The sequence below is a fragment of the Astyanax mexicanus genome, chromosome 12 (genome assembly GCF_023375975.1).
Source record: "Astyanax mexicanus isolate ESR-SI-001 chromosome 12, AstMex3_surface, whole genome shotgun sequence".
Taxonomy (NCBI): Eukaryota; Metazoa; Chordata; class Actinopteri; order Characiformes; family Acestrorhamphidae; genus Astyanax; species Astyanax mexicanus.
In genome coordinates this window covers 40,344,441-40,371,188 of record NC_064419.1, presented here as the reverse complement: position 1 = coordinate 40,371,188, position 26,748 = coordinate 40,344,441, and the positions used below count along the sequence as shown (strand labels likewise).

The following is a 26,748-nucleotide window of genomic DNA, read 5'->3' as shown; positions in this document are numbered from 1 at the left end:
ATGGTCATGAAAGTCAAGAAAACGCATTAAATCCCACAATTCTTTTCTGTATTTCTGACAAAAAAAATATTGCAATCCCTCATGTTTTGTTCTGCACATTTATTTCCTTTGTGTGTATATAAAAAAGAACAACCTACACTGAGATTTTGGAACCATATGCACAGTCACTCCACTATACAGTCATGGCCAAAAGTGTTGGGACACCAACATTTATTTATTTTTTTTTGCAATCACACGTTTTGTGATGCACGTTTATTTCCTTAGTGTATTTAAAAAAAAAACTACATTGAGATTTTGGAACCAAGCACACTCATTCCACTATACAGTTATACAGTCATGGCCAAAAGTGCGATTTTTTTCCCCTGTATTTCTGACATTAATATAACAAAATATTGCAAACACACATGTTTTGTTCTGCACGTTTATTTCCTTTGTGTGTATAAGAAAAAACCCTACATTGAGATTTTGGAACCACATGCACATGCACACTCAACTCCTGTGGGGTGGCGCGCCCGCCCACAGCAGAGGTTTATTTTATTTTTACAGGTGTTTTTAATAAAGGGATATTCAGGAAAGCAATTAGTCATAAGTCATAAGCTTAAAATGCATAATTCCCAATGTGTCTGTACTGGGGTCTGTACACAAATGGCAAATAAAAAAAAAATAATTCAAACTTAAATTAAATGTGATCATGTGGAGTATGCATAAAATGTAACCTAAACAAATTGAGAACTTAACCCTTTCAGACCTGAATTATGTCCTGTGATAAAAATACATAATGTTTTTTTCTGTCTTCAATACATTTAAATAGAAGATGGATAAATAAATATTTTTGTATTCTTTTGTTCATATATTTGTATTGTATGGTGTGAGGAACTGTGACTCTGACACTTCTGTGTTTTTCTGTATCTGCAGTGCTGACGTGTGTATTAGACATTTATTAAAATGCAAAACAAATTGGGTACCGCATTGGTTCACTAAAGGATGCAACATTTAATTGCCAAGTAAAGGATAATGCTATATTTTACGGACAGGTGGGAATCCTATTGGAAACAACACAAAACAACCAAAAATCCTACATTGAGATTTTCCTTGGTAATCTTCAGATTTTATGCTGCCTTGCACGCAGTCAAGGCATCAAGTGCCAGATGCAGCAAAACAACCCCAAAACATCTTTGAACCACCCTATTTGACAGTGGGTACGGTAGATGTTCGTTTCTCTGTAGGCCTCATTCTGTTTTCAGTAAACACTAGAATGACGTGCTTTACCAAAAAAACTCTATCTTGGTCACATCTCTCCGCAAGACATTTTCCCAGAAGGAATTTGGCTTTCTTACATACAGTTACGCCCATATGTATTTGAACAGTGACACACTCTTCATGATTTGGGCTCTGTATGCCACCAAACCAGATATAAAATTAAACAAACATAATGCAACTAAAGTGTAGACTTTCAGGTTTAATTCATGGAATTTAACCAAAAATATCCTATAAAGCGTTTAAGAATTACAACCATTTTTCTACAGAGCCTCCTCATACATGGGGCTCAAAAGTAATTGGAAAAATGAACCCAAAAGCTTTTGAATAGGCTGTATGAGCAATTTCGTCATTAATCTATCTATTAACAGTTAAGCAGATAAAAGGTCTGTAGATGATTCTAGGTGTGGCATTTGCATTTAGAAGCTGTTGGAGTTTTTTAACCAGTAAACTGCAAGTAAAACATTTGTATTGCTGGTGTCATTTCAAGTTAAAAAGACTTGTCATGTTGGAGCAATTTTGGTTAAAATGGGCAAAACAGCAACAAGGCATTTTTTTTAACTACCTCTTTCAAAAACTACCATATGAAAAGTATGTATTGCTCTAAATGGTGTTGCCAGACATGCTTTAAAATATGCCTCCTTCTAGGACAGGGCATTTTAAAGGTAAATAGTCCCCAAAGTATCTATTTTTTTATTATTGTATAGTTTATTTATTATTTTTATTATTGTTATTACAAACATCACACACACTCAAGTTATGCTTTTCATAATTGTTTTGGACAGTAAATAAAACAGCCATACTTGTGTAGGCTATTAAACATCACAGTACCTGGTCAATTCTGAAAGATTCTGTTCATAAAGCAACAAAATGCCATAATCTTTTACATAAAGTGGAATTCCTCTTCAAGCTTGTGCTGAACGTAGCTGAAGGTAATGTAAAAGTAAGCTAAAGTCACTTAATTATAAACACATTACTTAAGATTGCAACAAATGTAAAGATATGTACAACAACAGAAAAAAAAAAAAATAAAAACACTTTTCTCCCAGATTAGTTTTTTTTTGCATTCTCTTTAATCAAAACGAGAGACAAGCATTTGGCCATGGTATAAAAGAAACTGGCTGAACCATTCTTTTCTGAAAAACTTGCTGCCTCAGGTTCGTTTTATACATTAGACAAAAGCATTTATTTGAACAGTGATGAATCATGTGTTCAACAATTTCTCAATGAATCGTTCTGTGCCATACAAGTTGTGGCACAAATGATGAACAAGATGTTCAGTCAGGTCACATGGACATAAGACATGTGGTGATTAAAAAAATGGCAAATATTGTTTCTTTTTTTTCGTGTGCAATATGTAAAATCAAACAACAGCGATTGGCTTCTACAAAATTAATTTGGAGAGAATACTTAATAGGAAAATTCCATTACATTTCACTCATGGCAATATGATAAGGGGTCAGATGGAAACAAACAGTATTGTTCTTTACTTGATAAAAGTTAAAGACATCAATACAAACTGCTCATTAGATCAATATGACATCTTCGTGAACCCTGTTATCACTGTTATCTGCCGGAACTGCAGCTACTGATTTGGGCTCACTGCTTTCAGATTCCTAGCGCAACACTGTCATGTGCACAAAATTTAAATGTGTTCTCATTTAAAATCTGAAGAATCAATCCATGACTTGGCAAGTTCACCCAGTCCTCCATTCCTCCATGTTTACAGGAACGGACGTGACCGTTACAAAATCAGCAGTCTCAAATAATGGACTTTTATCTACACTATAAAGTTGTCACTGTGTATTGCAAAACTCGCTGTTTGTACAAGGCAAAAGCATAAGTGCAGGTCCTCCTTGAACCACTGCAGTCCAGGCCAAATAAAATAAAAAAAACAGAAACATCTCATTCAGATGACTAGTGTTAGTATCAGTTAACATTCTCCCGACAAACTAAATGTGTCATTTTGATACAAAAAAGTCTCGTGTCCACATCTCCAGCAGTAAAGCGAATGATGTAGATGTGTGGATCAGAACGTTAATAAAGGAGATGACGGAAGGCTTGTGAGCTCGGAGACGGAGTGACACTCTCTTTACCATGACAGCCAATCATAGTATCTGTAGTACCAGCGGACAGTTCCAGGCTCGTCCTCTTAGCCGTCCCTGATCTTGGCAGCTAGGGCGGAGTTTTCCTGACGAATAGCTTTATAGTCTTCCAGAATCTTCTCCAGGTTACTAACAGTCTTCTTACCATTCTCGGTCTCAATCTGCAGGAAAGAACATGATACTGGTTCAGGTCTTTGCATGCTGATATTGATTTTTAGGAAACCATATCATGTACAACTCAATATTTCCATGACCAAAAATGGCGTAGCGGTGGTACTATAGGTGTGCAATATGGCCCAAAAATATCACCACAATATTTCAGAGTACTTTTTTTGAGAAAAATATTCTTGGTGATATTACAAAAACTTAATTTTATTAATAAACTGCTCCAACAAAATAAGGATTAAATGTTTAATTTAGTATAAATAAAACAGTTTTACACATCCAGAAAAAAAAAAAAACAGAAAAACTATAAACGTTTGTCCAGTTTGTAAACAGTGTATGTGTGTGTATGTAAACTCCAAATAATTAAATATAAATACAGAAAATAGCAAAACAAAATAATAAAACAAAAATAATAATAATTCAACCAAATATTAACCAATACTGTTTCACAATATGGACTTCTTGTGGTTAAAATAGTTTGCAATTATATTGTGTACATTACGATATGGCACACACCTACGTAAAACTGTTTTGATGGTATACGGAACCATTAAAGATCCTTATACACCGTAAAGGATAGGATATCATATAATGTCTGGGTATCAGAAATGCTTATTAACCCACAAACTGTGAAATAATGCTGCGTTGCCTTTAACTCGGACGTTGGACACCGGAGTTTACTGTGTCCCAGTTGAACATTAAGATATCAGCTATCTTTGATAGCATTGTCTCAGGTTAGCACTGCTAGTGATACCAGTTGATAACAATGCATAATTTGGCATTTTGAACATCCAAACTGGATGAAAACATCTCCACAGGAAGAAGTTGGATAGTACTGTGTTTAAGACTGATTTAATGAGACCCTAATAGATAGAAGTGATAAACTGTTCAATGCCACTGCTTTTACTACTGTCGATGTACTACTGCTGATGCAGCCCTCTTGAATCCTGAACTACCAGGAATTCCACGTGTAGCAGAGTACCAGTCACAATTTACTATCTAGAACTAGGAAACTCCATCAAGTTTTTTTTGGTGGTTGGGGGGTTTGAAAGCATGATGTTGGGATGGGGCCTGACTGCTTTACATAGCAAACTGCCTGCAGCAAAACTGCAAAGGACAGACACAACACAACACAACACAAGCTGTTTCGGTGGTCATTAAGCACTAGCTAGCAATACTACCTGAGATACTAGATGTTATAAGTGATAAATAATACATAAATAATGTTTCATAACCCCTTTAACAGGCCAGAATTTCTGTAAATTTTCTGCCTGATATTACACCTAAATCTTAAAAGATTTCTATTCAAGCATTAAATAAAAAGGTTTCATGTTTGATAATAAACATTACTATAAATTTTAATTGTAATTGTAATAGAAAATTCCTAAACTTAATTTTAAAATCAGTGTTTTAAAATCATCGTTTCACTATATTTGGGTTGATTCCGGTCACTAATCTGACATTAAGTGGAGAAGAGAGTGAACAGGCAGCTTTTCCAAATGTCCTGTAGGAGATTTCAAAGCACTCAAAGTTTTTCAGAATATAATAAAAAAATATTTTATTGCAAACATCGTCTACCCTTGTGGGCCTTATACAGGACAAGGCATGTAAAGGGGTTAAAATCATTGTGTGCACTAACAACTGTCTGACTGCTTTTCATAGCAAACTGCCTGCAGCAAAACTGCAGAGGACAGAAATGTCCACACTGTTATGGTGGTCAATAAGCACTGGCTAGCATAAATAGCTGAGGTACTAGGTGTTAAAATGATACTCCATAAGTTTGGGGGATTTAGAAAGCTCAAATTAGAATGTATAATTGGACTGAGCATGTGGAAAAGTACTTCTAAAATGTGCATTGTTGTGTGGTCTCCTTCCAGAGCTTGCTTAAAATTGGCCAGCTCTCTTCTTTTCTTCTAATTCTGCATTTCTTTGGTTTAATTCGGTGTAAAGCAGATAAAGACAGAGTTTGCTGTTCTAATATCTCCACGTTTGCAGTAGCTCTTGTATTAGCACCATCAGCAGCATTAGGTAACCAGTAAAGCTGTCATGACCAGAAAACAAAACTCCTAAGGAAACATTTTAGACCACTCTTGTGTTAGGAATTAACATACAGTCCCAACCAATAGTATTGCAACAGTGAGGCCAACGCCTTTAATTTTATTGTAGACTGAAAACATTTGGGTTTGACATTAAAAGATGAACATTAGATAAAAGAACATTTCAGATTTCAACCTTTATTTTCATGTATTTACATCTGAATCTGATATACAGTTCAGAAGATTTCAGCTCATTTTACCTTCTGAACAGTGTATCAGATACATATAAATGCATGGAAATAAAAGCTGAAATGTTAACCTTCTGTCTTAAATTCATCTCTTAATATCAAATGCAAACGGTTTCAGTCTACAGCATAAGATAAAATGAAAGGGACTGACCTCCCTGTCCCAATACTTTTGGAGAGGACTGAATTTAGCTTTGCAGGGATAGCTGCAGAAGCATGTCAAGCTGTAACTTGTGCACACTCTGCAGAATGTAGGAGTGTGTGTGTGTGTAAGTGTGTCACTGATAGACTGAGCGGACCATGTTGCTTCACTTCCATTCACAATGGAATTCCAACCCAAATACATTAACAGTTCAATGGGTTCACAAAAAGGGATTGGGTGCAGCTTATTGCCCCAATACTAAGAATGCTGGATCTGCAGGTCTTGTTAGCAATAGCATTCCCAGCTAAAGCAGGCCAGCCTGATTTGAAGAATACCAACACAGCAAACCAGTTACTACTGTTTACACCAGGGGTGTCCAAACTACGGCCCGCGGGCCATTTGCGGCCAGTTTCCTTTTTTGGAGCGGCCCGCGAGGTATTTTAGAAATAAAATGAAAGTTTGAACGCTAGGTTTCAGAAACGAGAGGGTGCGCATTTCTAGCGCAGAAAAACAGAGCAAAGAGTATAAAAGTGGAGAGGGTGCGCATTTCTAGCGCAGAAAAACAGAGCAAAGAGTATAAAAGCGGAGAGGGTGCGCATTTCTAGTGCAGAAAAACAGAGCAAAGAGTATAAAAGCGGAGAGGGTGCGCATTTCTAGCGCAGAAAAACAGAGTCTAAAAGTTGCCGTTATTAAGGAGTTTAATATTAAGAGACACCATGAAATTAAACATCAATTTGAAAAATCTTAGTTTACACAACACTGTCAAAGATAAAGATACTAAGCCAAGTAAAATGGTGTGTAAATGAAATAATCAGGAAAAAAGTATTATTTAAAGTGGTATATTTCATTATTTGTTTTATTACAGAGTGTGGCCCGTGACTTCAAATATATTTCTCCCTCTGGCCCCCAACAAAAAAAGTTTGGACACCCCTGGTTTACACTATTCTGTTGGTTACGTTTTTTTTTTTTTTTTTTCTGCTGTAATTCTTCAGTCTCATCTTGGGAGGTGAAAAGCTGCCAATCTGAAGAGGGCTGTTTAGACAGTGAGAAAGGGGTGCTGTGTTAGTTGATCCCTGTGGTATTTTAACTGAAGTTTTTCCAAGTATGACTGCTGGGAACTGTTTCAACTTGTAGAAAGTGCTATGCCACCTTAAAACTGACACATTTTCTCCCACCACGCATTCACTGTTGCATTTTTTAATAAGCATCTGCATCGTCACAAGGTTTATTTCAATCCAGTGTTGTTGCATTATTTTTTTTTTACCAAGATCTTGCAGCATTGATTATGGTACAGTCTGACCACTGCACAAAGCCTTCTCCATCCATCACATCCCAAAGATTCTCAATGAGATTAAGGTCTGGACTCTGATGTCATGCTGCCTGAATCACTCTTACACAATTCAAGCCCCATGAATCCTGGCATTGTCATCTTGGAATATGGCCGTGTTCATCAGGGAAGAAAAAATCCACTGATGGAATAACCTGGTCTATATTCAGTATACTCAGGTAGTCAGCTGACCTCATTCTTTCAGCACATACTGTTGCTGAACCTAAACCTGCAGACCAAGTGCAGCATCAACCCCACATCATTCACTTACTTAAATCCAGGAAGAAATATAGATTGTTCTCTGAGTGGTTGGTGACTTTGCTTAGTTGTTAAAACATGTCAAAGTTCTCACCTGTTCCTCAAGGTCTCTGATCTCTCTCATGATAGTTCCTGTATCCTCAATGGTCTGAATAAGCTGGGTGCAGTTCTGATTGGTTGAATAAAGATGAACATAACAGTGAGACATGCACTATAATACCATTAACATATTGTATGTTCCAGAACACCAAATATCACAAATATCAGAGATTTAGATTTTTTTTTCAAACCTCTGTAGACACTACAGATCAAGTATGCACTTTCTATGGTCTTTAGTTATCACAATATATTTTTGTAGTGATTTGTTTTTGCCGTGTTCTGTTCTTCAGCAGAAGATTGTACTAAAATATTGGACAATGAAAGTTCTCACCTCATGTAAGGCAGCCAGGTACTTATAAGATTTACGAACAGACTCATCTTTCTTGGCATCCTGTATGAAAAAAAATAAAGAGGTGGAATGAATAAACCAGACTGAACATGTGAACAATCTGACATCATTTCCCAGCTTTACCTACTGCAGTACTTTCAGTTTGCTTACCTTAAAAACCAGCTCATCTGTTACAGCAAAGGTTCTGTCGAGCTTCCCCGTCAGTCCATTAATCTCTTTCTGCAAATCCTTAGTGTCTGACAAAATCTGCCATCAACAAATAAAAACATTTAAATTGCATTACATTTGGCAGGCAATTTTGTCCAAAGCGACTTTCAATAATGATGTACAGAGTAGAGTAATAGAAGTTTAAGGTAAAAAAACATTTTTATATAGGGCCTAAAGGAGGTCAAAAGAAAATAATGGGATAGAGGAGGAAAGGAGGTAATTTAATTTTTTAAATTTTTTTTTTATTATTTTTGCCAGTAATACATAGCGTGCAAAAAATATTTATACTCTAATGCATTTTTTTTCCATTTTAATTCAATTCCATTAGCATGAATATTTTTATTATATCTATATAATTCAGTGGTTCAAGTAAACTACTGAATTACTAAACAGTGTAGTGTAACTCTAGAAAGAAGCCCAAAGAGTATTATGTTGCGCCACGCTGACTTTTTCTCCTGATCAAATTAGGACACCAATGATATCTGGTGCAGATTTACTGTCTATCATAAAACTTGATGGCAGGAGGTTTCCACACTTTAATAATAAGCCGTGCATTTCAGCTTATAGGCCTTCATTAGGACTGAAGAGAAGAATGACTGCATTTTTGTTTAAATAAATAAAGTATTAAATAAATAAGGATACACAGAAAACCAAATTTAACACACTGAGGGAATGACCATGAACCATTGTATGATTTATTTTATTCTTTCATGTTTTTCTCATCATGCTTATTTTTTGCTGTATTTTTGATTTTGAGACATTTTTAACTTCAGATTTTTTAAATTGATTGTAAGATGCAGGCTTGTAGACAGCTTTTTAAATGGTTGTACAGTTTGTGTGATATTTTTATAGAATTATTCCATTACAAATGAAAAAAATGAAGTGCCAGTGTTTTGGCACCCTTTAAATATCACTATTGCCTTCTTCACATTAAAAACTCAGTCTGCTGAATCAGATTTAGATATTATTCAGAGCTGGCCTTTCACACATGCAACATACAACAGGACATTATCCATGTCAGGTGCATTCTCACTACAGGATATTTTTACATAGCTTAGGCAAATAGTGGCACCTGTAGTTTAAAGGCAGCCATCAACATAGGGTACCAGAGCAACCGTATACCACAATTACGATGGTTTTACTGAAAATCAATATAATCAATAATATATAGCTGGTATAATTAACCACACTCTTCCGTGGTATATTCTGTGAAATTGTCTCCTAGCCAAAGAATGAATTAATACTAAATAAAGACCTTTGTGATTTCCTCCTTCTGTTTCTTAATGTTGCTGACAATCTCCAGGATCCTCATGGTGTAGGCTGAACGAGAGACATCTTTAGGCAAAGTCTCGTACTCTGTTATCTGAGGCAGGAGCACAAGAGTAGGAATTTATAATACAAGATTATTATACAGGATATTATACACATTATACAAGAGCAGTACTACTATTAATTCTGAATATTCTGAGTATGTCCACAAAATATGTATCTAAAAAAAAGGAAGCAGGTAACAGAAAATGTCAAAATGTCCTGGTGCTTACCAGCTGTTTATAAAGGCCCTCCTTCTTTTTAGCCTCCTCTGCAGACTGCCGGATTTTATCATGGAGGTCTTTGATTTCAGATAACTTCCTGGAGGACTCCATCTAGTGAGAGATTTGAGAACTGATCATTTTTACATACAGATACAGGTTTGTTATTATACAATGTCAGAATGTGGGGAAAATACATGTGTAAAATATGTTATGTTTGTGTAACCTTTTGTAGTAGTGATCCAACAAAATAAAATGTACAAAACTGAAACAAAATAAAAAATTTGGCCGAACAATGAATACTGATCATGTTTCTAGAAGCTTTTCATTAATTTTGCCAATTTATTTATTTATTTATTTTTTTAACATTTCTGGATTTATGAAAACCTCCCTATTCCATGCTGATTGCAATCTGACTGCGCCCTATTCTTCTATCCTATCTTCATTGTTAAAAATAAAAAAATATTTTTTTCCCTTATTTGGACAGTTTTTTCTTGCTTATATTTGTTATTAGATAATATGATAACTATAAAACCTGGCTGTACCTCTCTGTTACTGCAGAGCTCTTTGAGTCGACGGTGTTCATCAATTAGTGGTGCTCTGTGTTTCTCCCATTGTGCAGCCAAATGAACCACTCGTTTAGCGCTAGCCTCCACCAGGCTCTGAAACACAGACACACAGGGAACAAAGTGAATCAGATTAATCACAACAGATTTTATATAAACTATTTAGTTTGTGAGGATGATTTTAGTACCTGTAATTTAACCAGGTTGTTCTCAGCATCCGGCAGAAGGTCGATGGTCTGTTTCTTCACTCTGACTGTGTCCTCCTTCTCTGAATTACTCAGCTCTCTCTGTTTCAGCTCATCGGACACCTGACAAACGTTAAAGAGGCATGTAAACTTCACAAACTATACAATTAATAATGTATATTAATGTATACTACTATGATCTATTCTGAGGCATTTATGATAATTACTAATAATCTAGTGTGCAATCCTAAAAAATGGCAGCAACACAACAAATAAAGTACAACAAATGAAAAACCTACAAAAAGAGAATAGGGACATGATTGAATTCGCTGTAACCTTAACATTGTTCCATGATATTATAAAAATCTATTAAATGAAAACTGTGATTAAAAACCAGGGTTATTCCACCAAATATTGATTTCTGAACTCTTATAACTTTATAAATATTAACTTTTTATCTTTACATTATTTACGGTCTAAAAGCTCTGCATCTTTTTTGTTATTTCAGCCATTTCTCATTTTCTGCAAATAAATGCTCAAAATGACAATATTTTATTTGGAATTTGGGAGAAATGTCTGTCGTTAATAGAATAAAACAACAATGTTCATTTTACTTAAACATATACCTATTTTAAATATGGTACTGCATTTTGAAAATAGTTTAAATCTTAAGTTAATTTTGTAGGCTGTTCCAGAGAAAACCAAACTTTAGACACAAGAGAGAATAAAGACTGTGATTTCCAGAATTTACATCTAAAATACTAAGTCAAATAAACAATACACTTAACAAGATGGGCAAGAAGTGTTTATGTGCTCAGTAAAATAGTAATATTAAGATAAATACTTATCATACTCATTAAGAAAAAATGGTGTTCAATCTTCAATGCCTTTTTCTCTGATAGTTTAGTTTAACTTATAATAATGCTGATCATTATTTACCATTATTTAATAATCATGTTGAACAAAGTGAGGTGGTGTATGAATCTGAAACCAATGGTCATGGTCAAAATGATTCAAAATGATCATGGTCAAAATATAAAATACTTTCCACAAAATGAGAAACACTTTTTCTTTAACAAGCAAAAATACTCTTATTGTATAGAGAAATGCTTAGGTGCCAAAATATCTGCACAGTTCTGTATTTTCACTACACTGTATAATCAATGTGTATTTACAGGCACTTGTTACAAGTGAGGTTGTGAAATACAGTTTGTTTACTTCTGTTTTTCTGAGGCTACTGCAAAGCTACTGTATGTTGTTTCAAGTACAAATACAAAAGAATAACAGCACTGTTCTCCTACTACCGCCTCTGCATATTAATCTAATTGTGCAACGCATAAAAAACTACGCATAAAATGTTTGTTTCCTGTTTTATTTACTACTTATGTTCTGTATATTTGTGTAACTGTGCTGTAGAGTAACTACACCACAAGCATTTCTACCCTCATATATCCTGACATTTAAACTTTAATCCTCTACAACAGAGGAATTAAAATGCTTTAAAACACATCTTAGCAGTACATACTAATTCCCAAGAACCTTCTTCACAATGAGCAGGGGTCATTACCTGATGAATGGACACTGTGAGCTGTCTGATGTCTCCTCCCACCTCCTCCATTTGGACAGACAGCTGCTGAAGCTGCTGCTGGAGGCCAGACAGCTCCGCCTCCTGCTGGGCCTTCAGGTCCTCCTCAGATTGGTGCGAGCTGGGAAGTGCACTTGCTGCTGCTGCCATCTGCTGGGCTGCTTTTTCAGGCTCCTGCAAAACAAAGACGTTTAATAAGCTGAACTTGACAGAGATATAGAATATTTCGGAAAATGGAAATGTGCACAATTGTGCATCCAAATATGCATTAAAAAGTCTCTTAGCAAAGGCTGAAGAAGAGGAAACAAGAGCAGGATGGAAAACCCTTACAAGAGATCAATCATTTTTACTTCATTTTTACAAATGAAGGTGCTCTAAATAGTTGTTAAAGCAAAGCCACAGAAGAAGCACTATAATATATACAATATATGATAGTTGGTGCCAGACATCCCATTTCCAAAGCTGTGTTGTTATTTAACATTACTCAATTCATAATGTCACTTGTGTACAGGGTAGTGCTGGGCGATATGAGAAAATCATATATCATGATATAGAATTTTTTATATCACAATAACGATATATATCATGATATACCACATTTAAATATGTTTTCAGTTATTCTTGGAAAAATAATAAAAAATAATATCATTGCTTACTTTTTTCAAACTTTATTTCAAAGTGACATTAACTATTGCACAGCACTAGTACAGGGAATATATTATAGAAGACATTACCACACACAGTGGACAGTGAGTATCGTGATAGTCTGGATCATAGACTTCTTTTACAAATCTGACAAAATATATATATATTTTTTTATAATGTCTCAGTTAGGGGTGTGAAATACTTTATTGTACACAATAATAAAATTTAATTTTCATTTTGTTGCAGTAGTGTATTGTTGAAATGTATTTTTTATTAAGTGTTTGGTCATTTTGTCAAGAGTATCATTATCGCGGAAATATTGTGATATTATTTTAGGGCCATATCGCCCACCCCCTATAGTGTTGGAATGATTTATTACTGAAGTGCCGAGCATTTAGCATTAGTTTTATAGATAGAGAGATAAGTACCTGTGTGAAAGTGAATTTCTCAGCGTGGGTGAAGCGCGTGCCTTTAGTCAGGACATCTCCCCCTGTGGTCGTCCCTCCGAAAGAGTTCAGCAGCTCGGCGAGGTCAGAGGTCGAGCGTGTGGTGCCGTGGGTGTCGGGCCGAGGCTGTGCAGCTGCTCTGAGCTGCTCCTCGATTCTCTTCTGCAACCTCGCTCGTTTCCTAGAGCGGTAGTCCTGCAGCAGAGAGAGAAAAATAGATTCATAAATGCAGTATGTTATATACATATGTTATATGATGTAACAAAATCATAATAAAAAAAATATGGGAAACAAAGCCCCCAGTGCTATTTAAAAAGCCCAGGTGTTTGTTTTTTCGAACATCCATTTTGAAAGGAGTCTCTTGTTTGGCTTGGCATCAGTTTTTTGTGTTTTTAATACATTTTCTTGCCTGTTCCTGTTGTCTTGGATTGCTAATGTTGTATAACACACTCTGCTTTCTCCTCACCCCGTGTCTTGTGCTCCCATTGGCTGTAGATAGTCGCTGCACTTACATCCAATCACAGCACTTTCCACATTAATGAATTTACATAAAGAATCGCCAATAGCTCCAGATGATAAACCTGCTTGATGGTTGTGAAGGCATCAGCGATAACTCTGCAAGCTCCTAGGCTATTTTCACATTATCATTTTCAAATCTGATTTTTTGCTCAATGTAGCTCAAATCTGATTTTGTCATGGCTCTGTGAATATGCAAAATACTTTTTTTTTTTTTTTTTATCCGATTTGAGTCACTTTTATAAGCGGTCCTAAATCAGATACATGTCCTATTCATGGACATGCGACACGAATGTGAATGGTAAAATCAGATTTTGTGTGTCTTTTTTGCATTTACACATGTGCTACATGCTTCTCTCTCGTACCCACACATCTCTTGGTGTAGCTGTGCAGCTATAGCTACAAAAACAGCAAAAGCAACCCCTGACCTTTATTTACTCCAGCAAAAGATGCTCCACATTTGAGCTGCTAACGCATCTATTTCACCTTTATAAAGCTACGAGTCATCTCTCAAATAGGACGTTTTTTTGTTGTTGGTAAGGAGGATATGTTCATACATGTATTAATGTGCGCATGTGAGGTGTTTCAGGGACAGATTTGTTCACATTACACACAGATACACCTCACTTACATTTGTGAATGTGAACCGCCAAGATAGCCAAATCCGATCTGATCAAAAATCGGATTTAAGCAATGTGGCTTGTGATGTGAACATAGTCTTAGATCACTGATTTGCCACCCACCTGAGGCTTTTGTCTGCTTAAATACTGTCTGGCCAAAAAAAGTGTAATGCAAACTAGAGGTGTACACTAGCAGTAGCAAAACGTAACAAAAGGGAACTTTCACACTACTTCAACTTTAATGGCTTGTGGAAGCCTGAATGGCTTAAAACATTCTCATACAAGAATAGCTTCTTATCTACAGGTGTTACTACCTGGTGATATGTCATGTATACAAAAAGTGCTTCAGTGGTTGTATCCAGAGCCTACCATTTTCCATATAATCTATATACAGAAAAGTGATGTTACGAATTGTGCAATCAATCCACGATTTGAATGGAATTCTTGGGTGTGACAGCAAACTACATATAAAGGGCCCCTCCCCCAAAATGAACCCAGAATCAGTCCAGGGTGTGGACTCAAGTATTCAGGATAAGTGTGGAAACACCCATTAACATGCATTTCTTCCTGTAGGGAAGTAGTGTTTGTTTGTTCAGTGTGGTTTGAGCACAGTTTCAGGAACAGCGCTGGAGAAGAATAAAAGGTATTGTTTACCCAAAAAATGTCTATGATAAAAGAATGAGAAGGAAAAAAAAGGCCGGAAACTTTTCTTGGACATGTGATTTGTAGTAAGGTCTAGAAATAACTATTTCCTAAGATCTGTTATTAATATACAACTTCCTACTTGTGCATACATTTCCCTTTACAAGCTCTGAACAGATGTATGAATGTGTTGCATGTTATACATGCATGTCTCAACAAGCTCACTAAGACAGAATTCTTGTATGTGTAACATACTTGGAAAATAAAAAGTGATTCTGATTATATATGGGCCATTCCACCGAATGGCCCATATATAATCAACTCTGAATCTAATAACACATGCACTTCCCTATTCAAAACATACACAGTACTGGTTAAACTCAGGCAGCTTACTTAATTTTTTAGAAGGTTTCTAATCAAAAAATGGCTAAAAAAACTCATGTGACATGAGTTGACTGCATGTTAAAAAAAAAGACTGTTAATAGCACTCATTTCTGTTACTGGCACTCACTTATCTTACTGGCTCTCATTCCTGTTACTTTTTATTTTTTGAGTAATCGGAAAGAGTTTTTGACATTGAATTAGCAAAATCATGAAAAATAGCAAATCTCCCAAAAGTTGTATTTTAAAAATCTAAGAATTTATATACGTAACAGGACAGTTACAATAAAGAGCAAATATACAGAAAAACAAATAATAGAACTTAATTGTGTTTCTTTTATGGTCTTAATAAGAATCAACTGATTTATACATGTAATTTCCAGGGGGCAGAAATGACAGCCTTTCGGTGGAATGGCCCATATATTGTTTTAGTAGTCTTTCTGAGGTAACTCATGTAAAATCAGCACTAGTTCCTGTAACTGGCAGTTTAAGTGAGACGTGCCTTTTTGAGGAGCACTGCAGCTTTTTTCGTTAAATCTTACATACCACACTATGTACTCTGCACACTGCAGGCATTCAGATTACTGCAGGACAGCTTAGGATTAGCGCCTGTTGACTTTGGGGCACAGGAATACCTTCCACGGCTCAGACAACTGACCAGTGTGCGGCCTGAACACCGAGCGAATATCGAGGTGAGGTGTGAAAGGTCAGCATGGCAGGGCAGCAGACTGACCAGTGAAGGCCTACATGCTGAAAGTCACATCAGTGTGCGGGACATCACTGTGTACCTCCTGAACATGCTCATTTCTGTCTTTACCACTCAGCTGTGACTGGGAAGCAGGAACGAGAGTAAACCAAGAGTCAGTCCAAAATGGAAAGAGCCACCACAGATTATTACACTAAAAAACAGCCTGTAAGTAAGTGATTAGCACATCTCTGTCTATTTAGTTTAACCCTGTTTAGCACAACATGCTCATATTGAAGATCCTAGGAGTGTTTGAGCTCCAATTGCTTTTTAATAGGCTACAATACAGGAAAGCCAATCAGAACAGAGCTTCTGTATCTAAGATCAGTCTTAAAGATTCTTTGTGTTTTTCACATGCAACAAAGCTAATCTAGCAAGCTTCAAGCTACCAGCTATTTAGCCACCAACCCCCCCACGTTTTATTTTTCGTTGAATTGCCTCTGTATACTTGCTAAGCCACATTATAAAAAAACAGGAAAGAAAGAAGAATCAGCAGTTATGAGCCTTTCTTCTATATTATGTTCACACTGCTCAGAAAAGGAATGAAATGCTGGTAGGAATCAAACCTTCAGAGAGCAGAAGCTGTGGACATCTAGTCCAAATTTAGTCCAAAGTATTTGCTGGGTTCAAAAGGTTGTTTCACTACATCATAATTAATTTGCAATTAATTTGTAAACTGAGAAAATCTCAACTCGATTTGCTGCTTGGTTAAACGTAGTGTAATGAACAACCAGTTTTGGAATTTATGCTGCACTTCATTGAAAACTCCCCTGTAGCTGTAATAGCAGTAGCATTAAAGCAGCACTACTGCAGGGCTCCATTGAGGTGTAATAGGAGGAATAGCGGTGCTCTCGTGTCTGTGCTGGAGCTCCTCAGAGCTCAAACCAGACTCTGTAAGTTTTCCAAGGCGGCCGCGACCAACGCTCGTGAGAACTGCGACCTGCTTTCCGACCTTTAGTTCTAACAGTTCTACAAGGACTACTGGTTCATTCTTTACACACTAACATACAGACACTCTGGCAGAAGCTGGAAAGAGACTGAGTATGTCTGTAAAAGCCAGAAAACGAGAAAGAGAAACAAATCCGCCTGAAACATTTATTACACTCTACAACTGTAGGGGGAGCCCGCAGGCACAAAATCTCAATTCTACCTAGTGGAGCTTTAAGTCTTTAGCTATTTTTTGAAGTTATAAAGTTATCTGAAATGTTTAATTTGAAAACTGTCAAACCTCTGTCAAACTGTTTACTTCAGTTTAAAGCCATACAAATGTTTTAAGAGGACCTTCAGGAAATACATATAATACAAGAATATTTTTGGATGTTGGTAATTTAATTTAAACTACTTAAAAAAACTCAGATTTAAATACACATTCATAAAAAATGCTTAGGAGATTATAGTTAAAATATATATCTAAAAAAAAAGTAATTAAAGCACTAAGTGGTGGTACAAAAGGAGGAGTATGATGAATAATCATATGTATTATTTTATTATTTTTTCTCTGTACCCACAAATGCAAAGATGAACATTTTAGTTTATTTGACAAATAACCATATTTTGGCAGTTTCTCTCAGATATACTTTCCTTTTCATCACAAGACTTAAAAATCTTCATTCATGAAGGAACTTACAATAAAATAACTAAGTAGATAAATAGTAAAGCTATATGAAAAATGGTGATGCAACAAAAACAACAAGGCTCAAGTAACAAAAACAATTCCCCTCTGATTAGAATCATACTGCAGGTGGTCTCTTTTCATGTTACTCATTGTGAGAAACCACAGAAGGAAGTCCATATGAGCTAATATGAGATGTGTATTTATAGCCTTATATCTTGTGTGTGAGAATTAATAAGTGAGCCCTGGACAGCAAACATGGCTTGTCTGATTTACTACTTGTGGAAATGTGATTTTTCTATTCCTGTTCCCTTAAAGCGAACAGTTTTGTCAGTTCCCCGTAATGCCCTGTTGTGGTGAACGGTTAGAAACTGAACTAACCTCAGGTGTTAGTCTGGACAGAAGGCCTTGACTGTTCCACTCGTTCTCCCACTCCTGAGCGGCGCTGAGTTCAGAAACATGGTTCTCCAACAGTGAAGCAAGAATTGAGGCACGATGGGAAGGCTGGGATGTCACCGGCACCAAATGCTCCCTCCAGTACTCTTTCACCTCTGAGAGAATTTTACACATTTCAGCATTACTGTATCACTTTCTTAGTGCAGGCAATCCTTCACGAAAAGTACAGCAGTGAACATGAACAGTAGATAAGTTATACCTTTAGCTTGTTTCTTGGTAGAAGCTTTCTGCGAGTATGGGAGACTGAGCGGCTGTGCACGAAAACTGTGACAAAGACCTGGACTCTGAAGGCAAATTCACACAAACAAGACGTGAAGAAATGAGGCAAATCAACCGGGAGTTATGCACGTGATTAAATTCTTAACATACATTTGTATCTCACTTGTATACATGCAGCTTACAGCTGTACAACTGACTTAGAAACTGCTACAATTAAAATACATTAATCTATAAATCTCTGTGTACAAATATCTGTTTTCACATTGCATTTATATACTCTGGTCCATAAGTATTTGGAGAGCTATACACTTATGATAATTTTGTTTTTTACATCACCTATATAGATTATAAACAACACAAAGAAGATACGCTTAAAATGCAGAATTTTAGCCTTAATTCAAGGGGATTCTCAGCTTAGGAATTACAGCAACTTCAAAATGCAAACCAGATAAATCTGCTAGAAATCATCTCAAAAAAGCTTGCAAAGATCTAAAACAAGCTTTTTCGTACAAATGAAACCAAGATAAACTTCAGTATGAAGAAGCAAGAAAGTGTTCATAAGCTAAAGCAGTAACACAACATCTGACAAAAACCAAAAAAAAAATAGTTCGTGAAACAGGAAAGATTCTCTAAATTCTAAGCTTTAAAAAATTTTGCATTAATTTTATGCAAAAAAGCTGAACTGTTGACATAAATAGTGTACATATTTAAACCAAATGCTAGTATCCATGCTAAAAAAGTGGAATAGAAACGTGAACTAATTCAACATCGTCTGTTCCATAAAAACAGAATGAAAGTTTTTTTTCTAATTCGGTTAATTAATTTGGAGAACTAGAGAACTTAATTCTAGATAACTTAACCTGCTTGTGTTTTAGCATTATGTCCACAAAGTGACCAGCAACCATCAAGTTGTGCAAGGTGATTCTGTGTAATGTAAATGCAGAATAACTGTGTATTCACATTTGTAGTTTTTTCTGGTTGGTAAATCTTTAATTTATTAAAGATTTAACAGCCAGAATCATACCTGTGTTTTACGGTGGAGGGGCAGTCTGCAGGACGGAGGGAGCCAAGGCAAGGCCAGCTGAGCTTTAATCTGGGCTGCGATGGCTTTCTGCAGAAGAACAGACTTCCCTAAAGGGAGTAGGGATCAGTCAGGAAGTGCAGGGAACGAAGAACTACAAAGCTAGCTGACTGCACACCTGGATGTTTCTATTTAGTCTATTCAGGCATGCAAGAATTCTTCAAATCAAGACACGAGACAACAAAGTGATCAGGCTACCAGGAAACATCATGCAGGTCCCAGTGCAGCTATGAAGCTATAGCTATTAAAAGTTTTGTATAGCTTGTGTTGAGCCGAAGCACAAATAAACTGATTTGGCTAAAAATGTAACTCCCCCTGCTGACTGGAACAATTCAGTATCAGCATCAAAACCACATAAAGAAAGTCACAAAACAAAGCTATCACAATGCTGAATGGAGTTGTTCTTGGCCACTTTCCAAAAGGTAAAACGGTCTTTTAAAAAAACATTCTACAGAGAGGAAAATATATAAAACAAGGAATTTACATAAAAGCGGCATCACATTCTGTTCTGTCTAAACGGGAAGAGGGGAAGGACCCTTATCAGATTGCCCTTGAAGACCCCCTATATGACACAATGAAATGCAGGACCTCTTTTAACCCCATTCACCTCTGTTCAGGACCCTCTTTATGGGAATAGGACAGTGCTTTACCTGCTGGCTGGTCTGAGGCTTCTGCGCTCTCTCTGGGCAGCTTCTCCACCAGGAACATGAGCAGAGAGCGTATCTCCGGCTCATTGCTGTACAGAAACGTCTGGTAGCCAATTTCACCTTTGTAGCCCAAATCCTATAAACACATACATACACACAGGTTCAAGACATTACGGATAAAGACAATGTTTTAATGTTTAAAAAAGGGATTAAGCCTAATTATTAACTATATTTGCCTTTCAATTAAAAATTTAATTTTAAAATGCTGTGTAGTTTAAGACTAGGCTTAACCCCAGTCCTGGTTGGTAATTAGACATACACCTGGTCATCATTTCATGCATCTTGAGTATCATGATTATATCTTAATAAGGCCAAACCACATACAAATGAAAAGACACATTTAAAACCATTACAAATCTGATCATCCCATAAACCATTTCAGGAGGTGAATGAGATGCATTTAAGCCACATTATAAAAGTTTGAACACATTTGTCAACCAAAACCTGTCCCAGTACATTAAAATTATTGCAATAATTGCCAAGCAACAGGGTCACACATACATATTTTTAATAGATGGGAAAAATATATTTCATCAATATTTTGTTGCTTTTACCTGCTTTTTTCATTTACATTAATCAAACTTTTGCTCAGATATGTTTATATAGTTCTGAAAAACAGGAGCACTGTAGCCACTACAGCACCCCAACTTTCCATTGTCTTAAAACCTAACAATGCAGTAAAAACTATAAAAAGCTGAGAAGCTTCACCGGCTTCTGCAACTGAAACCAAATCATCAATCTGGTCTAGCCAGAAGTTTTAAATATAGTATGCAAAAGACACGCACACACAAAATATGCCGAAACTAATTTTGCTCTTAAATCTTGTCAGTGCCTTGCATTATGGTTAGCTTTTTAACAGTTTTACTGTGCTTTACTGATTACACTGAACTAAATGAAGGTCAAGAAGTTAATCATAAAAAACACTAAGTGTAGTGTGAACTAGTTTCTTCAAGCTTAAGCAACAGTAACCAATTGCAACATTCAGTGGCAAACTGTAAGCTGGTGAAAGCTAGTGAAAATGTGAGAACATACAAGAGATACCTGCTGTTTGATTTACTGTAATTCTACATTTACTGCTAAAGAAGCAGCTTAAAAATAAGTGCCTTGTTAAATTAGCATTTAGCATTTAAGTTAGCATTTAATTTGTCCTAATAGAAACTCACTGATTTCTTGTCTGTCATTAGGAGATCATAGTGTTTAACCAAGTACAGTATTTCAGGGTTTAATCTGTGAGGAAATTGTAACGTAACCCAAAGTCAAGGGGAGTTGAAAACCTGAGAGTTGTGACGCAATACCCACCTAAACAGAACATACAAAAAAATACATTTATTGATTTGACTCGACTGTAAAAGAATTAAGGAACATAATTCAGAACCAGGTTTACAAGCAAGAGTTTCATTTCTTGCCCATAGCAAGATAGTTGTGGATTTACGTTGTACTGTTGGGATTTAGTAGATTACAATTATTGCTAATGTCTTAGGCAGGATTCTGAGGCAGGAAGTAACCCAGTCATGTCTGAACTGGAGTTTATTTATCAAGCCTTCTGTTATTTTTAGTGAAAATGCTAATGGATAATGAGAGAATTGCTAAAAGCTCATACCTAGCAGCGAGCTCTTTATACACTTCATACAATGTCAGGAGACATGGTTCCCTTCTGATTCAGATACAGAGACCTTAATCATTACATGGGATTTTTAAGTGAAAAAAGTGTGGGCATTGAAGTCAGATACATCCAGTTTTAGACACAGTTATCACAGCTTTACATCATTTCCCTGTTCCTTTATGCATGAACTGCAAGAAATCAACAGCACAATAAATTAGGTTTTCCTACCTGGCAGGCTTGGGCCAGGCTCATGCCCAGTCTGAAGCGGGCAGACATGCCAGGAGGCAGCGTAGGGGACAGGCCGCTGCCCAGGCCTGGGTCGATCACACGCAGGCATCGCACCACAGCTTCCACTATCAGCTCACTGGAGAACTGCTTAACACTCTGCACATCTTCATCAATGTCTCTGTAAAACAAGCGGACTGGGTTTAAATAACATAGCTACACTCAGACATAACCACAGAAACAGATGGATGTAAAACACTTTGCATATACTCAACCTCATAAAAAGCTAACTGAAAGTTAAACCAAGCATGACATGCTCTCAACTACAAAACATCTAATTTTGAACAAGAACAACTGATTTTTGCACAGAGAAATACAATACAATAAAATACAAAATGTGTAGATGGACAGAAAAAATGTGTTGTAATGTGCCCTGTAAAAATATCAGTCAATGATGAATGAGATATTATTTAGAGATATTATTAAGGGATATAAAATTAACTAGGCTGGAGGTAGAGTGAGGCAGAGCAAGGCAGAGATAGCACTGTTGTTAGCTCCCATTGCTCTTTTAATAGCTGAATCTAGTGATTTTATCTTGAGTTTAGATAGATAGAATTTTTCAGAATATATATTTTACATATATTTTAGTGTTTTTTACAACTGCAAAACAGCTTTATGTGGTAGCAGCTTAGAGAATCAACACAATGTTCAATGGAGTAGGAAGAAGAAATCTTGTGAGAAACAAAGGCTCACATGTACCTTGTATTATCACATTTACTATCACACATACACTGCCTGGCCTAAAAAAATTGCCACCTGAATTTAACTAAGCAAATGATCTGGGGTTGCTGCAGTTGGTCTGCAGGTTTAGGTTCAGCAACAGTATGTGCTGAAAGAATGAGGTCAGCTGATTACCTGAATATACTGAATATTATACTGAATATAGACCAGGTTATTCCATCAATAGATTTTTTCTTCCCTGATGGTATGGGTATATTACAAGATGACAATGCCAGGATTCATGGGGCTGAAATTGTGAAAGAGTTCAGAGTTCAGGGAGCATGAGATCATCATCATTTGCAAGATCTTGGGGACAAATTAATGCAACATTGAATTTAAATAAATCTTGTGACAGTGCAGAAGCTCATGGAAACAATGCCACAGAATTTTTTTAGTCAGGCAGTGTATATGGGGGAGGAGCCATCCTCCTTTGGTCAGACAACTTATGACAGCTAAATGAATGTTAAAAAGCCATTATACATTAACATTAGGAACATTAATCTACGGTTTTCAATTTAAATGGAAAGAAATAAATGAAGGACTGCTGCTTTAAGATTTTTTTTCAAGAGTTTCAGAGGAAATTTCACTCCAGGCAGGACTGAAAGGAAGGTGTCTCAACACTTACGTGCCAGCCTGTCTTAAGGAGTGGATTAAAATCCGATCAACTTCTTCCATCCCTGAAAGATAGCTCTGATTCACAGCTGCAGAAGCTCCTTCTCCTGGGTTACAGGAAGCCCCAGCGCGCACAGCCGGGTGAATCTCATAGGGCTCCCTGTGTTCAGCTACAGCAGCTAACCCAGCATTAGCATCGCCTGCACGGTTGCTAGGTTAGCTTAGCTAACTCAGACGTCAAGCTAAACAACCGACCTGGCCGCGCTACGGGTACAGCCACTGAATTATCATATTCAGCTGTATAAACCCCGCTCTCAGACCCGCTCTGCTGTCTGTAAAACACTGCAGCTCCACTGACAGCGCAGAACACAAGCCTGTAGCGCCCAGGCTGAAATTTCTGGTGAAAAGTGAAAAGGAAGTCATATGCAAGGAGTGTCCACCGAACTGGCCGACGGGAAATGTAGTTTTAACGCTGCCCTGTCACTGTAGACGGCTTTGTACAAGTCCTCCAGAAAAACTCGCTTTCCCAGAAGTCCCGGCTGTTCAAGTCTCATGACCAAAATGACGCTGAGGCACGTGCGCCCTGATCTGATGATCTGATATTATTTATTTATTAATATATTTTCATATTTATGAATATTATTATTACTATTATTATTATAATTATTATTCCATTGATAATTTCTTTCTGGCATGTATGTATAGCTTTTTTTATTATCATTAAAAAAAATAAAAAACAAATTTTCTATCCACTAGAAAAAGAAAAAAATATGTATTTATATTTATATCTATTTATACATTTATTGAACTTTTGTATATATAACAAAGTTATATGTAAGTTACACCAATGTAAATATTACAAGTATTGCAGTCAGGTGAATAGTTGCTTTGGAAATCTCTAATAACCTATCCAAAAAATCCAAATCATGTATATTGTCTTTATATTAAGTGTGAAGTGGGGCACAGTAGCTACTGTAGTTAATGCAGTAAAATATTAAAATATATTTGGTTAACTAGTCTGAACCTTTAAAACCACTAGGGTGATTTTTTCTGCTCTTTGGATGCAGGTGACTGACCTCCTGAAAAAAAAAAACAACTGAAAAAAAAACTGCCAGATTAACATTACATCAAATAAATAAATAAATAAATAAAATGAGAAAAAAATGAGGATATACATTTTTGGTCAGCAATGCCATACTTCAATACATACATAAATACATATTTATGTGCTGAAGTTTTACTTTCAAAATGGTTACTTATCAAGTTATTGCACTACAGCAGACAAATTTCCAAAGTCTGAATAAAATCATGTAAGTTTTGCTAAAGCTGCAGCATGCTTTCAATTGATTTGTTTTAGATTGTCAGGATGTCTGATTACTCAGTATTTATCTAATTTCTTCCAAACAGAAAACCTTGCTCTCTCTGTTCATCTAACCAGGATCACATCAACACATTCTGCTTTCACTTTTGACATTTCCCCCATAAAACAAACTACTGCACATATGAGGATAGCTGTGGCAAAAGCTGCTTCTGTTTGTTTGAAAGTTTCCTTTTTGTAAATGTTCACCTTAAGCAGAAAAAGGAAATAATCTCTATTTGCAGCATTGCAAATAGTGACCCTGCAGATTTGCTAAATCCTATAATAAATCTTACATCCTGTGCAAGGTATGTCTTGATGCTCATTGCTATCTTTCACCCCGTCAACAGTGTATTTTTAAGCCTTCACTCTGCATCTTTTAAAAGCAAAGATGCTTGATGCTTGCTGATGGCGTAGATATATACATTTCTGCCGTGTTGCTATCTTGGAAGCAGAAAACACAGGGGCACCACTGACTGATTAAACTCTGACAACAGTCAACAGTCAGACGTTACAGAGGTTTATTGCTATCTTGGCAACACAGGCACACTGCACATTCTCAACAAACATACACCCCAGCTCCTTACACATATGCAAGGATGCACAGCAGTGCGCCAACCTAACTTTTACATCAACAATGCGCTCCTTCACAGGTCAGTTTCCTCTGCTTTAGTGTGACAACACACTTATAGATCGCTAAAATAGAACCTTCAGTGTCAGATTTTACATTTACATTTCCAGCATTTAGCTGACGCTCTTATCCAAAGTGACTTACAAGGCCAATGTAGTGTTTAAAGTCTTGCTCAAGGATTCTTTTTGGTGTAGCACAGCAAATAGTAGTGGTGTTATCCACTGCACCACACCAACGACACACACATATCCATTGTGATATTTTCCTTTATTTTTTTTTTACTGAAAAACAAGTAAAACCAAACACACAGACCCTATGAACAAATAGCTTGCTATTTAAACTAATACACAATGCCCAAATATATTCACATACACCTGCACACAAACCCAATGCCAAAATCCAGTGGATCCCAAAACTGAACAGTGCTGCTTTTTATAGTTTATTGTTGAATTGTGACAGTTTCAGAGTCAAGCCAACCACACATGCCTCAAAGTGTCAAACAAAGTGCCTTGACTTTTAAACCCTTTAACAGGCCAGGATTTTTGTCTGCCTGACATTACACCACTTAATCTATGCAAGCATTACATAAATAGCTTTTTTTTTAATGTTTGATAAGGAACATTACCGAAAAGCATAATTGTAATTATAATAGAAAATATAGAAAAAATATTGAAGTAAATCGGCTAATGTCAAAATATAAAGAACAAAATCATAAAATTGGCTTTTTCCTGAACTTCATTTAAAAAATCAGTATTTCCTGATATAAATCAAACCGTTCATGTCCTCCAAACCTTTAGTCTATGTTTGTCTAGTTTTTACGTCTATTTTCAAACATGGAATTATTAAGTGTCCTGTAGGGGATTTCAAAGCCCTCAAATTTTCAGAATGTAAATATATTTTACTATTTTACTGCAGGTTTTGTATCACCTACACCTGTAGCCCGTATACAGAACAAGGCATGTTATTTCAGACTCCCAGTATCACACATTATCCCAATATATTAGCTTTCAGCCTTTCAAATACAATTCTTATACTTTTCTATATTCTATAGTATTGTAGTTCCTTCCTGTCCTCAGTGCATATGGCTAAATCTCTCAGTGTTTTAAAGAAGTGTGGAAGTGCATGTTGTAAAAAAAAAAGACACTGTTCAAAATGTATATGTTAAATATAATATTTGTATGTGATATCCTACAGTAGCATACTGTGGAACCACAGTGTGCTTCCTGTACTGTAGCTGTGTTGACTCACCATGCCCAAGGCTGAACTGTTGTAGAGAAGTGTGGAAGCTCATGCTGAGAGAAAAGACACTGTGTTCTGATTTAGCTGTTTCGAGGAGTGACTTCAGTAGTATGTGAGTGACATCACGAGAAATTCGAGCCTGCAGTAGTGAAGGGCCCTCCCTTTCAGCCTTTTTC

The 26,748-nt window shown here is 36.3% G+C and overlaps 1 protein-coding gene across 2 annotated transcripts; it reads right to left on the bottom strand.

The window, feature by feature from the left end:
• Positions 1 to 2,307: 2,307 nt before the first annotated feature.
• ccdc22 (coiled-coil domain containing 22) lies at positions 2,308 to 23,783 on the bottom strand. Of its 2 annotated transcripts, none has more exons than XM_007231904.4 (16): positions 23,359 to 23,783; positions 21,957 to 22,134; positions 20,069 to 20,201; positions 19,362 to 19,468; positions 18,318 to 18,402; positions 18,044 to 18,213; positions 13,129 to 13,341; positions 12,038 to 12,229; positions 10,474 to 10,593; positions 10,265 to 10,381; positions 9,732 to 9,833; positions 9,446 to 9,553; positions 8,134 to 8,229; positions 7,966 to 8,025; positions 7,630 to 7,704; positions 2,308 to 3,523 (listed from the first exon to the last, which is right to left on the bottom strand). In XM_007231904.4, exons 1-16 carry the CDS (start codon positions 23,406 to 23,408, stop codon positions 3,410 to 3,412), a joined length of 1,920 nt encoding a protein of 639 aa, XP_007231966.3. In that variant the 5' UTR covers positions 23,409 to 23,783; the 3' UTR covers positions 2,308 to 3,409. The 2 variants fall into 2 exon arrangements, with proteins under 2 accessions (XP_007231966.3, XP_049341806.1); XM_049485849.1 differs by having other exon boundaries at positions 10,486 to 10,593.
• Positions 23,784 to 26,748: the final 2,965 nt, after the last annotated feature.

What these genes read in the sequence shown, in the direction of transcription:
- ccdc22 (XM_007231904.4), bottom strand. Translation starts at nt 23,408, where the DNA reads ATGGAAGAAGTTGATCGGATTTTAATCCACTCCTTAAGACAGGCTGGC. An exon ending in TCCTTAAGACAGGCTGGCAC is followed by an intron (nt 22,135 to 23,358) that starts GTAAGTGTTGAG and finishes CTTGTTTTACAG; the next exon opens with AGACATTGATGAAGATGTGC. An exon ending in TCAGAGACCTTGAGGAACAG is followed by an intron (nt 3,524 to 7,629) that starts GTGAGAACTTTG and finishes TCTTTCCTGCAG; the next exon opens with ATTGAGACCGAGAATGGTAA.